The sequence below is a fragment of the Biomphalaria glabrata genome, chromosome 12 (assembly GCF_947242115.1).
Source record: "Biomphalaria glabrata chromosome 12, xgBioGlab47.1, whole genome shotgun sequence".
NCBI classification, from domain to species: domain Eukaryota; kingdom Metazoa; phylum Mollusca; class Gastropoda; family Planorbidae; genus Biomphalaria; species Biomphalaria glabrata.
The window spans coordinates 8,131,341-8,145,014 of NC_074722.1; the positions used below are offsets into that span (position 1 = coordinate 8,131,341).

Genomic DNA, 13,674 nt, shown 5'->3' on the forward strand with positions numbered 1-13,674 from the left:
AAGAACAATACATGACATGCGCCAGAACATGACAAAGTGGCTACAACTCGCAAACTGTAACTTAGATGACCCCAAACAGATCTTAGATTTCTTTCTCATTGAGAATGTGTTAATAAATGTTACAGATGCAGCATTCTCATTCCTGAAGGAGAGAAAAATAAAAAATGAAGCTGAATTGATATCAAACTTAACAACATACAAGGACTCCCACCCAAACATCACCATAGACAAAAGGGAATTGTACAATGTAGCTGCAACAGTGACAGAAAACCATCCAAGATCTACAAATAAATTTAAATATGCCAAGAGCATACAATGTTTTTTCTGTGGCATATTGGGTCACACCAAAGCAGAGTGCAGAAAGAGAATGGCATCAGAAAAACAGCAACATGTAAATAGAAACCATAAATATGGAAGAGATAACAGAACTTTCAAGAGCTTCAGTCCTAACTATAATAGATCCTATCAACAACAATATAACAGAAGAACATGGCAAAGCTACAGTCCAACTAACAGTAGATCACATCAAACAAACAAAAGATGGCCAAACAACAGAATGTCTAGAAGAGAGCAATTTCAAGATAGACAACATACTTACCACAATAACAATCATACTAGACAAAATATAGCAGCTGTAGCAACTGAAAGACCAATAGAATATGAAACAGCAGCATATATACAAACAAAATTAGCCAAATTAAAAGTGTATCCTGCCTATGTGGATGGCATTAAGGTATATGCATTACGTGACAGCGGCTGCACCTCAATCATTGTGAAGAAATCACTAGTAAAACCTGAACAGATACTTGAAGAAAAGGTCACACTGACTTATGCGAATAAAGACTTATGGGAAGTATGTGAAACAGCATTAGTTTTCATTGAATCACCATGGTTCACTGGTCAATACAAAGCCATAGTAATGAACAACCCAGCTGAAGAACTAATTATAGGGAACATAGAGAATATAGTTGAACTGTCAGAAGAAGCCTTAGTAAAATGGGCTAATAGTGTAAATCAAGAAAATATAGAAGTAGCTGCAGTAACAACAAGAGCTCAAGCTAAATTAGATAAGGAAAGCAGAAACACTGACACAAGTGAAGTGACCAGTGAAAGAAATAAAGGCAAACAGTATATTTCAAACAAAGATACTGTACATATAGAGTGTCAAACGGAGAACACATCAAAAATAAAAAATGACAAGAAAGACAAATCTTTTATGGCCATAATTCCAAACATGAATGTCAACAAAGATGAATTAATTGAGATGCAGCAAAATGATCCAACAATTTCGAACATATGCAAGAATTTATGCAACAGAATTGAAGGACCATACAGCAAAATAAATGGAGTAGCTATAAAGCATAAGAAAATAAGAAATGGAAATGAAGTGCTACAAATAGTAATACCTCAGCAATTGAGAAAAAGCATCATTGAAACATGTCATGACAGTCCCTTGGCTGGACATATGGCTTACACAAGAACACTAGAAAAAATAAGACACAACTGTTTCTGGCCTAAGATGGAGCAAGAAGTGAAGGCATATACTAAGAGTTGTGTACAGTGCATAAGAAGAAATCCAATCACAGGGAAACACAAAGCACCTCTACAAGAAACAGATACAGTAGAGACACCATTCGAAAAACTAGCCATGGATATAGCTGAACTTCCAACTGTAACAGCTAAAAGAAATAGATACATATTATCATTCATGGATTTTGCCACACGCTGGCCTGAAGCTTTCCTATTAAAACACATTGATGCAAGTACGATATGTCAGACGTTATTACTATTATTTACCATGATAGGCTTTCCTAGAACCATTGTCAGTGATAACGGAACTCAGTTTAAAGCGGCCCTAACAGCTGCATTCACAAAGTTAACAGAAGTCAATCAAGTCTTTAGTACAGTTTACCATGCACAGGCGAACAGTATTGTAGAACGTTGGAATAAATCTATGAAGATTATGTTGGACAAAGTATGTATGGAAAACCCAAACAACTGGGATGAGATGCTACCATATATATTGTTTGCGTACCGTGAAGCCAAGAACGAATCAACAGGTTTCTCTCCTTATGAATTAGTACATAACAGAAAAATGAGAGGACCATTACATTTATGGAAACAAAACATGCTTGAGATTAAAGAAGATTTCCCACTTATAGTGAAGAACAAAAATCAGTTAACATATGCGGTCAAAACGGCACAAGAGAATATTAAAAGAAGCACAAAGAAACACATTAAAAACAAAAATAGAGTGTTAAGAGAATTTGAAGAAGGAGATACAGTTTACGTAAAAATGCGAGATGAGGAAGAATTTTATGATGGTCCATATACTATTGAAAAGAAAGTAGGAAACGTAACATATGAAGTTGAGATGAATGGAATAGTGAGGAAATTACATGTCAACAAACTGAAAGGTAGCCCCAGAAGAGAACATGCTATGGTAGTACAAGGCAATGATGCGGAAGAATGTGAGATATTTGAAGATGAGACAGATAGCGAACTAAATTTTTTTCTTCATGCCTGTGCTGTATCACAACATATTGAAACACCAGCAGCAAATGAAGAGCAAGTAGAAAATGTATTGAGAGAGTACAAGGATGTGATTACAAATCAACTAGGGAGGACAAGCATAATTCAGCATAAAATCAGATTGAAAGACTATTCTGCAATAAAGAAAAAAAACTATACAATACCAACAGCATACTGTGACAAAGTTAAAGAAGAATTAAATAAGTTACTGAAGGATGGAACAATCAGAAGGGTAGATGAACAAAGTGAATATGTGTCCCCAATAGTAATAGTCAAAAAGAAAGATAACACTCTACGTGTGTGCTGTGATTTTAGAGAATTGAATAGCAAAACAGTGATTGATGCAGAACCACTACCTCTACCAGAACAGTTGATAGAAAAAATAGGAAGCTCAGAAATATTTACCACTTGTGATTTGAACCGTGGGTTCTGGCAAATAGAGATGGAGGAGAGATCCAAAAAGTTTGCCGCGTTCAGCTGCAATTTGCCAGGTCTAGTAGGAGTGTACCAATGGAATGTGATGCCATTTGGCTTAGTGAACAGTACAGCAACATTCCAAAAATGTATGGCCAAGTTGCTGCAGGGAATAGAAGATGTAGTTTTCTACGTGGATGATATCTGCATATTTTCAAAAACTTGGGAAAATCACATTAAAACTCTCAAACAAGTATTAAATAGGCTGAGGGAGAACAAGTTGACTATAGCCCCTGATAAACTACATATAGGGAAAACTAAAATAGAATTTTTAGGCTATGAAATAGGAAACAAACAAATAAGGCCTACTAGAAGCAACCTAAATAAAATAATGCAAGTTAAACCACCAGAAACTAAAAAAGACATTCAAGCCATTATAGGATTATTTAATTTTTACAAGAAATTTATTAGTAACTATACACAATTAATATCTCCTCTTTATGACTTATTAAAAGTAAAGAACAGCAACAAGGACACATATAAGAAAATAATTGCAGCTTCTAAAGAATGTAGAGAAGCAGTAGATAAACTCAAAGAAATATTTAATGATGATAAGAGATAAAATATACCCAGTAAAGATAAAGTATTTGAATTATACACAGACGCATCTGACACTGCCATAGGAGCATGTCTTATGCAGAGAGATGATAATAATCTGGTCCCCATTGAATATCTTAGTAGAAGTTTATCCAGGGCAGAAATAAGATACAGTACCATAGAAAAAGAATGTTTAGCCATAGTGTGGTGTACACTGCAACTAAAAAGACATCTGTTAGGCAGATTTTTCCTAATATTTACAGATCATAAACCATTAACCACTCTAAATGTTAAAGCAAATACTAATAGTAGAATTACAAGATGGACCATGATCCTAGCTGATTTCCATTTTGAAATAAAACAAATAAAAGGGAAAGATAATGTTATTGCTGATTTTATGTCCAGATATAATCAGAATGACTTAGATAATGATCTATGTCATGTTAGTCAAAACTTGTATTGCTAAATGTCAAAGATTTAAGATTCACAAGTAAAAAATTATTTTTACAACCAGCTATGATGTCATTTTGTGAACATTGAGCATTATTTTGTAAACAATGAGTACTATTTGTAAACATTGAACTAGAAACCATTTTTTAAAAAAAAAACTCTATTTGTAAACAAACTTTGGAATTTGATCACTACATTGTAACCAACAATTTTTTCACATTCTTTTGTCAACAAGAATAACATTTTTGTACTCAACAATGTAAACAAACATTGAATTTTTTCCAAACTTATTCAGTACCTAGCTTAATTTTTTCCATGCAATGTAAACATTATTTTTTCTCATTGTATTGAGAACAACTTTGACAAATTTTTTTCTACAGCTATTGTAAACAAGATTGCAATTTTTTTACTATGTCATTTATCACAATTATATAACTTAGTCACATTTTTCAATACTATTGAAAAGGAGATTGATTCATAATGTAACTTATTTATTCAATGTCAATTAGTGTAATTAAATATTGACATACACTTGTATTTTTTTGAAAACATTTTTGTCAAACTATTCTTATGGACTATATTTTTTTGTAACAATCATTGATGTAAACAAGAAGATTGTTGTACAAACTTTTTGATATTTCAAGTACTGAAAGAGACACTTGATATTATTCTTTTAAATTGGACTTACACATTTTTTCACAACAGATTAAAATAAATACAACTAAACCATTATGATGTTATGCTTGTATGTATATGCTTAAACAAATTAATGTAACCTCAAAAGATTGTATCACAACTGACACACTTTCTCAGTTGAAGCTTTTTTTGACAAAGATTTTTTTTAACTTTGTACTCAATAATTATTTGATAAACAATGTAACATTAAACTTTTGCCATTACTAGCTACAAATTATTTGAACTGGCATATAGAGAAATACTTAATTGAAACATAAGGTGCATGTAACAAGCACTATGAAGGATATTTATTTTGATTTCATGTTGATACTTTTGATCCATTATTTTGATACTTGAATTATACATATTTACTTGTGTAATATTAATGCACAACAATTTTTTATGGAGATGTCAAACCTCATATTGAAGTAAACAGATACATTGAATTTGTAACAATGATCATTAATCAATTTGATCTTGAATTTTGACACATATATTTTGAATTTTTCTATACTTATCACTTACATATTGAGACTTACTTGTAACATTTTCTACATGATATGTACATATTGTACTATTGGTGTTAAAAAACCAGACTTCTAACATGTCTATAGTGTAAAAGATTTTTTTTATAAATAGATATTGTGAATAAAAACTTGTATTAATTTTTCACATTGTGACATAGGAGATTGTCATTGAAATTTTCGTCACACTTTGCACATATTATTATGAAAAAGACTTGTAAATATTGAACACATTTGAACATTGATGTATATATTAAAACTACATGTAAAGAATTATTTGAGATGTAAAGTATTTGACTCAGAGAATTATTTGAATTGCCTTACAAGAATATGATGGATTAGAGAATTTTGCCCTTGTATGAATTTTTTTGATTCAGCAAATATTTTGTGTAACACTGTCATATTATATATTTTATTGCAAGTTTGTAGTTCTATTTGAACTCTGCAATTGAACATTTGATAGACCCCAAGAATTCCAATTGATCCTACTTATGATAATTATGTCGTCAAGCTGAAAAAAATTTCTTCAAAATTTTTTTCAAAAGGGGGGTGATAGGTAATGTCACCACCTCAAAGTTGGTGCCATAGAGTAGAAACCCTAATTCTGTATTGTGTATGTTAATTCCATATTGTGAATCTTATTCACAACCCATGTTGCACTAAGGTGAACACTTTTGACCTTAGGTGAACCAGAGAGTTAAAGGCAGTCAGTCCACATAGAGATCTTGTAGCAAGCACTTGTATTGAGTCACTTAATATATAAGCAGTAGAGTTAGATGTTTAAAGTAGTTGGTTATAGAATAAGTACTAAGTTGTGATATTTGTATATTACTGTTGGATTAATACTGACCATTCCTGGGTCGAGTTGTATGGTGTATTCACTATGTGGTGTTATATTAAACTTATTGTGTCTGCTACACCCAGCGTCATTTCATTATTCTGTGATTTGTAACAAGAACCCAATGTCACGACCACGCCTACATTGATAACCACAGTCACATTAATAATATATAAAATAAACCCAGTGACATACACATATACACACAAACACGTAGCCTGCGAGTACACATATACACACAAACACGTAGCCTACTAGTACACATATACACACAAGCACGTAGCCTGCGAGTACACATATACACACAAACATGTAGCCTACTAGTACACATATAGAAACACGTAGCCTACGAGTACACATATACACACAAACATGTAGCCTACTAGTACACATATACACACAAACACGTAGCCTGCGAGTACACATATACACACAAACGCGTACAAAATAATATAAAACGTAAATAGAACGTTGGAGGCACAAGGAGATAAATCATTTATTTATGACCAGGCTTCACTGTTCGTAAGAATATAAAGGCGACTAAAGGGAGGGAGAACTGCTGAAACTGATAGGTGGTCCTAGCCTAATCAACGGCAATGGTGGTCATTGCCTAACTAACGGCAATGGTAGTTCCTAGTCTAAACAAGAGCAATGGTGGTCCTAGCCTAATCCACAGCAATGGCTGTCCTAGCCTAATCCACAGCAATGGTGGTCCTAGCCTAATCAACAACAATGGTGATCCTAGCCTAATCAACAGCCATAGTGGTCCTAGCCTAAGCAACAGCTATGGTGGTCCTACCCTAATCAATAGAAACTGTGGTCCTACCCTAATCAACAGTAATGGTGGTCCTAGCCTAATCAACAGCCATAGTGGTGATCCTAGCCTAAGCAACAGCTATGGTTTTCCTAGCCTAGTCAACAGCCATAGTGGTCCTAGCCTAGTCAACAGCCATAGTGGTCCTAGCCTAAGCAACAGCCATAGTGGTCCTAGCCTAGTCAACAGCCATAGTGGTCCTAGCCTAATCAACAACAATGGTGATCCTAGCCTAAGCAACAGCTATGGTTTTCCTAGCCTAGTCAACAGCCATAGTGGTCCTAGCCTAGTCAACAGCCATAGAGGTCCTAGCCTAAGCAACAGCCATAGTGGTCCTAGCCTAAGCAACAGCCATAGTGGTCCTAGCCTAAGCAACAACAATGGTGGTCCTAGCCTAACAAGAGCTACGGTGGTCCTAGCCTAACAAGAGCAATGATGGTGCACGTCTAAGCTATTACTACAAACATCTGTTGGTATATCATTCAAACATTTTTCATGGTCACTTGCAAGTGTTGTTACCTCAAACATAAATCCCAGGACAGCTAGACCGTCAGGCTGAACTGATGCAGTGCTGAAGTCTGGATACTTGCTGTTGTAGTGAACGATGTGAAGCTAACAGAACACAAAAGTGAATTAGTGAGAAAGTTTGTACTGGTAACTCAGGCTAGAGTTGACACTTTAGATCTTTCAAGGCAAGCTTTAAGGAAGTAGCCTACAAATAAGGGTGTGGTTGGTAGATTTCTAAGTTGTTAGTGTTTTTGTTATTGTTGCTCTTTTAGGAAATGTAGGCTTACTTTATGAGCAAGAAGAGAAAGTATAATGTAATGTATTGAAATTAAAAAAAAAAGACAGTAAAACAATTTTAAAATTATTTAAATATATAAATGAAAAAACAAATGGTGTTTTAGTTATATGTAGATATACAAATGCATATAAGTTATATTGTATTACCAGCCAAATATAAACCAAACAACGTAAAAACGTCATTTATCAGTTTTAAGCATCCTCTAAACTTTTTCTGCAATTCTTTCATCACAGTGTTACACAAATCATTCAGCTTATTTTCAGACAATCCTTCTATGATTGGCGGTATTATTAGTTTGTTATTATTCCTATTTCTTTTTATCCGGATCAAACCTAGAAGACGAAGAAGAAACGGTAATGTATACGGGCGACGGTCACAATGACACGCCTTGTGTTTATTTTTATTTTTTTTGACGAACATTACAAGTTTAGATAGGCCCCAGCAGTCACGTACGGAGTAAAAGAACCACAATGCCAAACCCTCAGATACATTTCTGACGGAAGTGGTCGTCATTGACTACGATAGACGTCCTTGACCTCATCTAGAAGACAATGCATAATATTTAAATACCTGATTTGATTCACTAAGTGTTATGGAGTGTGTATGTGTTTGTGTGTAAGTGTTGTGTTTCTACTATGACGGTGAGAAGAAGTTAAGAAGTTAGCGATTGGTTGCTTGCTATGCAGTTTGAATGATGCAATATAAGCGTCACTGTCGAAAGCTGCTTTTGGGTACGCCAGAAGACTCCAGAATGCCAGAGTGAAAAGATGAGTTTTTATAGTGAGTTAGATTTTGTTCAAAATACTATTTGATATTATTACTAAAGTCTACTACATGTATTTCATCTCAAAACTCAATTTACCTAGATTGTAATAAATGTTATATATTAAGTATTGTTCACAAATAAATTATTCAAGTTATTTTAAGTTTAATAAGATAAAATATAATACTCCTACATCGGTTTAGTTGTCTACCAGCAATTATGTACTAAAAGTCAACGACCCTCAATAACATTAATTTAAAAATAAACACATTTCCCTCTCGTAGATCGATACAACTGTTTAATAATAGGATAGAAAAATCAAATGTAGACAGATCAAAACAGCTTATCTGTCCGAAATAGATGGACACTAACCTCCATAGGATACGCTGCACTACTGATCAGATGCTCTGACCCATCCACGCTGGTCTCACCCCAATGGAAATGAAACTGGACAGCATTGTAAGTATTGGTCAGTCCTCCTCCTGAGATAGCCACTGGGACTGTAGGGCCGAGTGTGACAACAGCTGAGACAAAATCCGCAAGAGAAAATGTCTTATTTTTATTCACAAGAGAGAATTTTACTTTATTGACTTTGAGAAATAAAAAGCTTTACGATAAATGGTCTTAATTATATACACTTCAAACATCTACATAATTTTTTTTATAGACGATAGTTTAACACAATTTTTTTGTTTTTAGTTCATAAATATTGGCTTCACATCCACCACAACTTTTGAACTTTAAAACCAACGAAGAACTAAAGTGTTAAAGAAATGGGTAAGAATACATACACTACATACACATTCATAGAGAAAAATCTTTGCCTTAAATAATCAGAACCACTATACAAAATAAACTCATGTTTATGCTAGGTACATATTAAAACTTTTAGGTTGTTTATTTGTTTGTTTGTTTTTTTAATTGGCCGTTATAGACTTGTGACTCTCGTGGTAACAGCGATCGAGCTATCAAGAATTTTATGGCCAAAGATTTCATTTTGAAAATATCATAGTGACGACTTCTTGATAAGTTCTTTGTTAATTTAATCATAGATTTATCGTGAACTACAATGGTGTAGCCAATGGAATAAAATTATTATGGTCAAGAGCATGAGCGTAGCCGGAAGGGGTGTTCGGGGTTCCACCCCCACTCCACACCTCCGAAATAACATTCAATTTAACCAATATTTAATTAAAATTTAGATTTTTAAGAGAAAATTTTAATAATCTCATAATCATACATTCTTCCCATGAATATTAAATATAGGGGGAAAAGGGGGTGGGTGCGAGTGTATACCAGAACCCAAGATAACTCCCTGCCTCCCCCCCCCCCCCCACCCCAAAAAAAAAAATTAAATTCTTTTACACAGGACTCCTGTAGGTTATATAACATTGCATTAACATCTGTTTTAAGTTACCTGAGTGTCCATTGTTGGACAAAACCATGTCCACTAGGGCGTCGTAGTTGCTGAACCTAAATGGAAGTAGTTGGCTGTCTATGGTCAAGTCACCCTCGTAGATGTTGATCGGGGATTGGTGTCTCTGGGCACATTTGTCAAAAAGCTCTGGCCAGTGGTCATCGCCTGGGGAAGTCAATTTGACAATCGTTTTTCGTGGTAATGGAATTAAATTAATCTCCAAAAACTAGCAAAGAGATTGGATACTTGTACTCGCATTAATATTAGATACGTGTACTCGCAAAAAGATTAGATATTTGTACTCGCAAAAAGATTAGATACTTGTATTCAAAAACAGATTAGATACTTTCTTTGAAAATATTAGATACTTGTATTTGCGAAAATATTTGATACTTGTATTCGTGAAAAGATTAGATACTTCTACCCACGAAAAGATTAGATACTTCTATGAACGAAAAGAAAAGATACTTGTAAAAGATTAGGTACGTTAGTAAAACAAAAAGATAGATGAACAACTAAAAAGTGTGGACTATCTGGAAGTTGACATACTAGTACGGGTACCCTCAGAACGGGGGGGGGGGGGGGACACACTACAAATGCTCGCGAGGTCAATGCACATACAGCTAGCTATAAGCCAAAAGTTGAGCCAGTGTCAATGAGTGGATCAATGAGCTATTCAATATAAGGGATATAAACGAATCATAAAATAACTAGATCTGGATATGTACAAAATAACATTAGAATTAATGGACGTTATAATAGAGTATTAAATAGCAAAGTATACTGGTAAAAACATCTCACCATGGTCTCCCTTGTATGTCCATTCTGAGGATTAAAAACAACACATTTATTTATCACCAACTTCTAAAAGACATTGGATCATGATGATATTTTTTTTTCTTTTCAATATTTGAGAAGATCATTTAGGAACAAAAAATTTTATTTATGAAAGAAATTTGTCGCCTGTGCAATGACCAACCAGATCATTATTTCCCCCCTCCCTGACCTCCAAACATAGGCACAACCAAGACCTCGTATAGTTTTCAACGGAATCAAAACGCTGATTTGAAAGTTAATTTTAATAAGGACATTTTTTCTTGGATACTTGTATCCTCTCACATTGACTTGTTCTCTATAATCGTTTGTTTTTCCGTTTCTGTTTCGTGTTATGTTCATTTGATATAAATACTATAGAGATAATGTCAAAGTACACGTCGTTTGAGCATTAGAAAATATACACACTTTTGGCCTTGGTCGTCATTTTATTTTAAATTTTTTTTAAATGTAATTCTATATTGCTTACACCATGCTTACACCATGCTTACACTAAAAAGAAACATGGACATTATCTACTCTATAAACTCTGTGCTAATCAATATTTTTGTCACAAAGTTTTACAACAAAGAATAAATGAGCTGAAAGTATTGGCCTATGATGGGTCACAACCGTTGATGCTTAAGAAGAGAACATGCATCTATTTCATGTCATTATATGTTTTCTCCGCACTTGCAAAACTCAAAAACATTCTGAAAACATTCAGACCTATATCTATTATATCTAGACTGGGCATGGAGATCTTTTAACACTACACAAAATGTGAAAAACTTAAAAAAAAAAAAAAAAAAAGAGTGAAATATGGCGTTGTTTTGTAAAGTAATTATAAGAAGTAAAAAATCAGACTGATGCGCTCTTTGATCATAGCCACAATCTAACTGCAGAACTAGAGAGGAGTATCCTAGCAATGGGTTCAAAATGTTATAAAAGATTTGTAGGTATCCCCTACAAAGACCGCTTTACAAACAAACAAATCGGATCACAATAGCAACTGGGCCTCACGAGGACCTGCAAACTACTGTAAACAAAATCACAAACTAAAGCTTTATGGTCATATCACAAGGTCCTCAGGGCTGTCAAAGAAATTTCTTCAAGGAACAGTACCAGGAAAAGAAGAAGAGGCAGACAGAGAAAGCGATGAGAAGACAACATAAAAGAATGGACAGGCCTGTCATTGAAAGAAGTTCTATACAAGTGTAATGACACAAGATGCGTAGAAGTTGATGTGAATCGGGTTTTTCCTAAGTAATGTGACGAGTAAGAACAGAGTAGGATAATGAACAAGAAGAATAACGGACAAGACGCCTAAGAGGACGACGCTAGGCTAGCGACGACAGAGGACTGTGCCCTTTTTATTGTTTATTAAATTGTTGAAGTTATCAGCCTGCGTTATTAAGTATATTCTTGATTCATTCTGTTGTTGTGTCATATGGACTCGCATGCACCAGTAACATATATATACTCATCAACAAAATAGACCATCAACAGATGTGGCGACCCACGACGGCCAGGGCGTCATTTTGATCTACAAATTTAACTTCGTGTTCTGGATATATCTATCTACAATTCTACACTTGGCGAAGTACACTGGAGAAGTACTGGATTAACATTCGTTTATTTCTACTAGATCTACCCTACGTCTGTGCTAATTATCTGGACTGCAGCTGGATTTTGGCATCTTTGTTCCAGTGGATCTAGACTTTCTATTAGAGAAAATTCGAAACCGTTACCAGCGTCTAGCTTTGTCAGCCATGTTGGATATTTTTAGATTGAACTTGGATCTATATTGACTAGATCTATATCTATTGTGTCTGAATCCAGAACTAGTTCGTCCGTTGAAGTGATTTAGGGCAGTCCGTCGTCAGTATACCTCTACCTATATACCTCAAGAGTGAAGATACCTCATTTTGTCAGGTTTATCTGTTTATTGTGAGTACGGAAAGTCATCTGAGTCTACATATCTAGTATCTAGATCTACAAGCTGACCGTTGGATCGAGTCACCTTGTCAGGTTTGTTTTTCAAGCTATTAATTGACTGTTGCAGTGTTGCTGAGCTTACAATCTAATCTACACACGAGTGATGGTATACCCTACTACCACACTGCGTGACCATCTATTCAACTTGTAAAGTTGACTAATTTATATTCATCAAAAGAGAGAGTTGGACTTAGTCATTTTTTTTTACCTCTCTTGAGACAGCACCACCAGCTTGTCTCAGTATTGACTTATGTTCCTGACCTGAAGACAGAAGCCAGCACCAACAGATCATCAAGTGGAACCGGAACCTTGGAACCTGACCAGAGGACTTTATCTGAGATTCGTACCATACTGTGGCAGCACCAGGAGAGATTGGCCTAACTCAGTACTGCCTGTCGAATAGCCATTGTGGGAGCACACCTTGCCTTGCCTAAGACTAAGACAGTGGGGAACTTGTGTGGAACTGACCGTGGTAGCTCCGTGGACTGAACAAAGGGGATCTAACTAAAGATAAGTTTATTTTTTCTCTCCATTATTATTAAATTAAGTCTATTAGGGACAGTAGATCTTTGTTAAGAGCAGGTTGCCTGATAAGGGCGTCATTATAGGACACATTAGAAAGTGGACCTGCTCCATTTAATAAAGTCTCGATGATTGTTTAGATTGTCTTGTTTTGTTCGTATCCACGTACATTTTATTTTTTTTAGAAGTCAAGTGAAGTTATCTTTATTTGTCTCTTTCAGTGTATACTTCCTCTAAAAAGTCTCATCTCATTAGAATAGATTTATTTTTGTGTGTGTCTTATTACGTTTATTTTACACTATTCTTATTATATATTAGTAATTTTATCTTAAGTAGATAAGGTAAGCCACGTTTAATCTAGATTATAAATTCTAGATTGTTTCCAGGTATTAACTAAATTGTTATACCTATGAGAGCCTTAGATCTATTTTATCCTGAGGACAACTGAGTCTAAGGAGTAATTATTTATATATAGATCTTTTGTCCCGATTAATCGGTTGACATTATTTTAT

The 13,674-nt window shown here is 34.6% G+C and overlaps 1 protein-coding gene across 1 annotated transcript in view; it reads right to left on the minus strand.

Moving 5' to 3' along the window:
- Positions 1 to 13,674, minus strand: part of LOC106050470 (uncharacterized) — a 68,298-nt gene that overhangs the window by 37,836 nt on the left and 16,788 nt on the right. The window contains exons 3-6 of the mRNA XM_056005378.1: positions 10,631 to 10,654; positions 9,830 to 9,994; positions 8,785 to 8,936; positions 7,364 to 7,456 (exon numbers count right to left, since the gene is read on the minus strand). Coding sequence (XP_055861353.1) covers positions 7,364 to 7,456; positions 8,785 to 8,936; positions 9,830 to 9,994; positions 10,631 to 10,654 — 434 coding nt within the window. The remainder of the gene's footprint in view (positions 1 to 7,363; positions 7,457 to 8,784; positions 8,937 to 9,829; positions 9,995 to 10,630; positions 10,655 to 13,674) is intronic.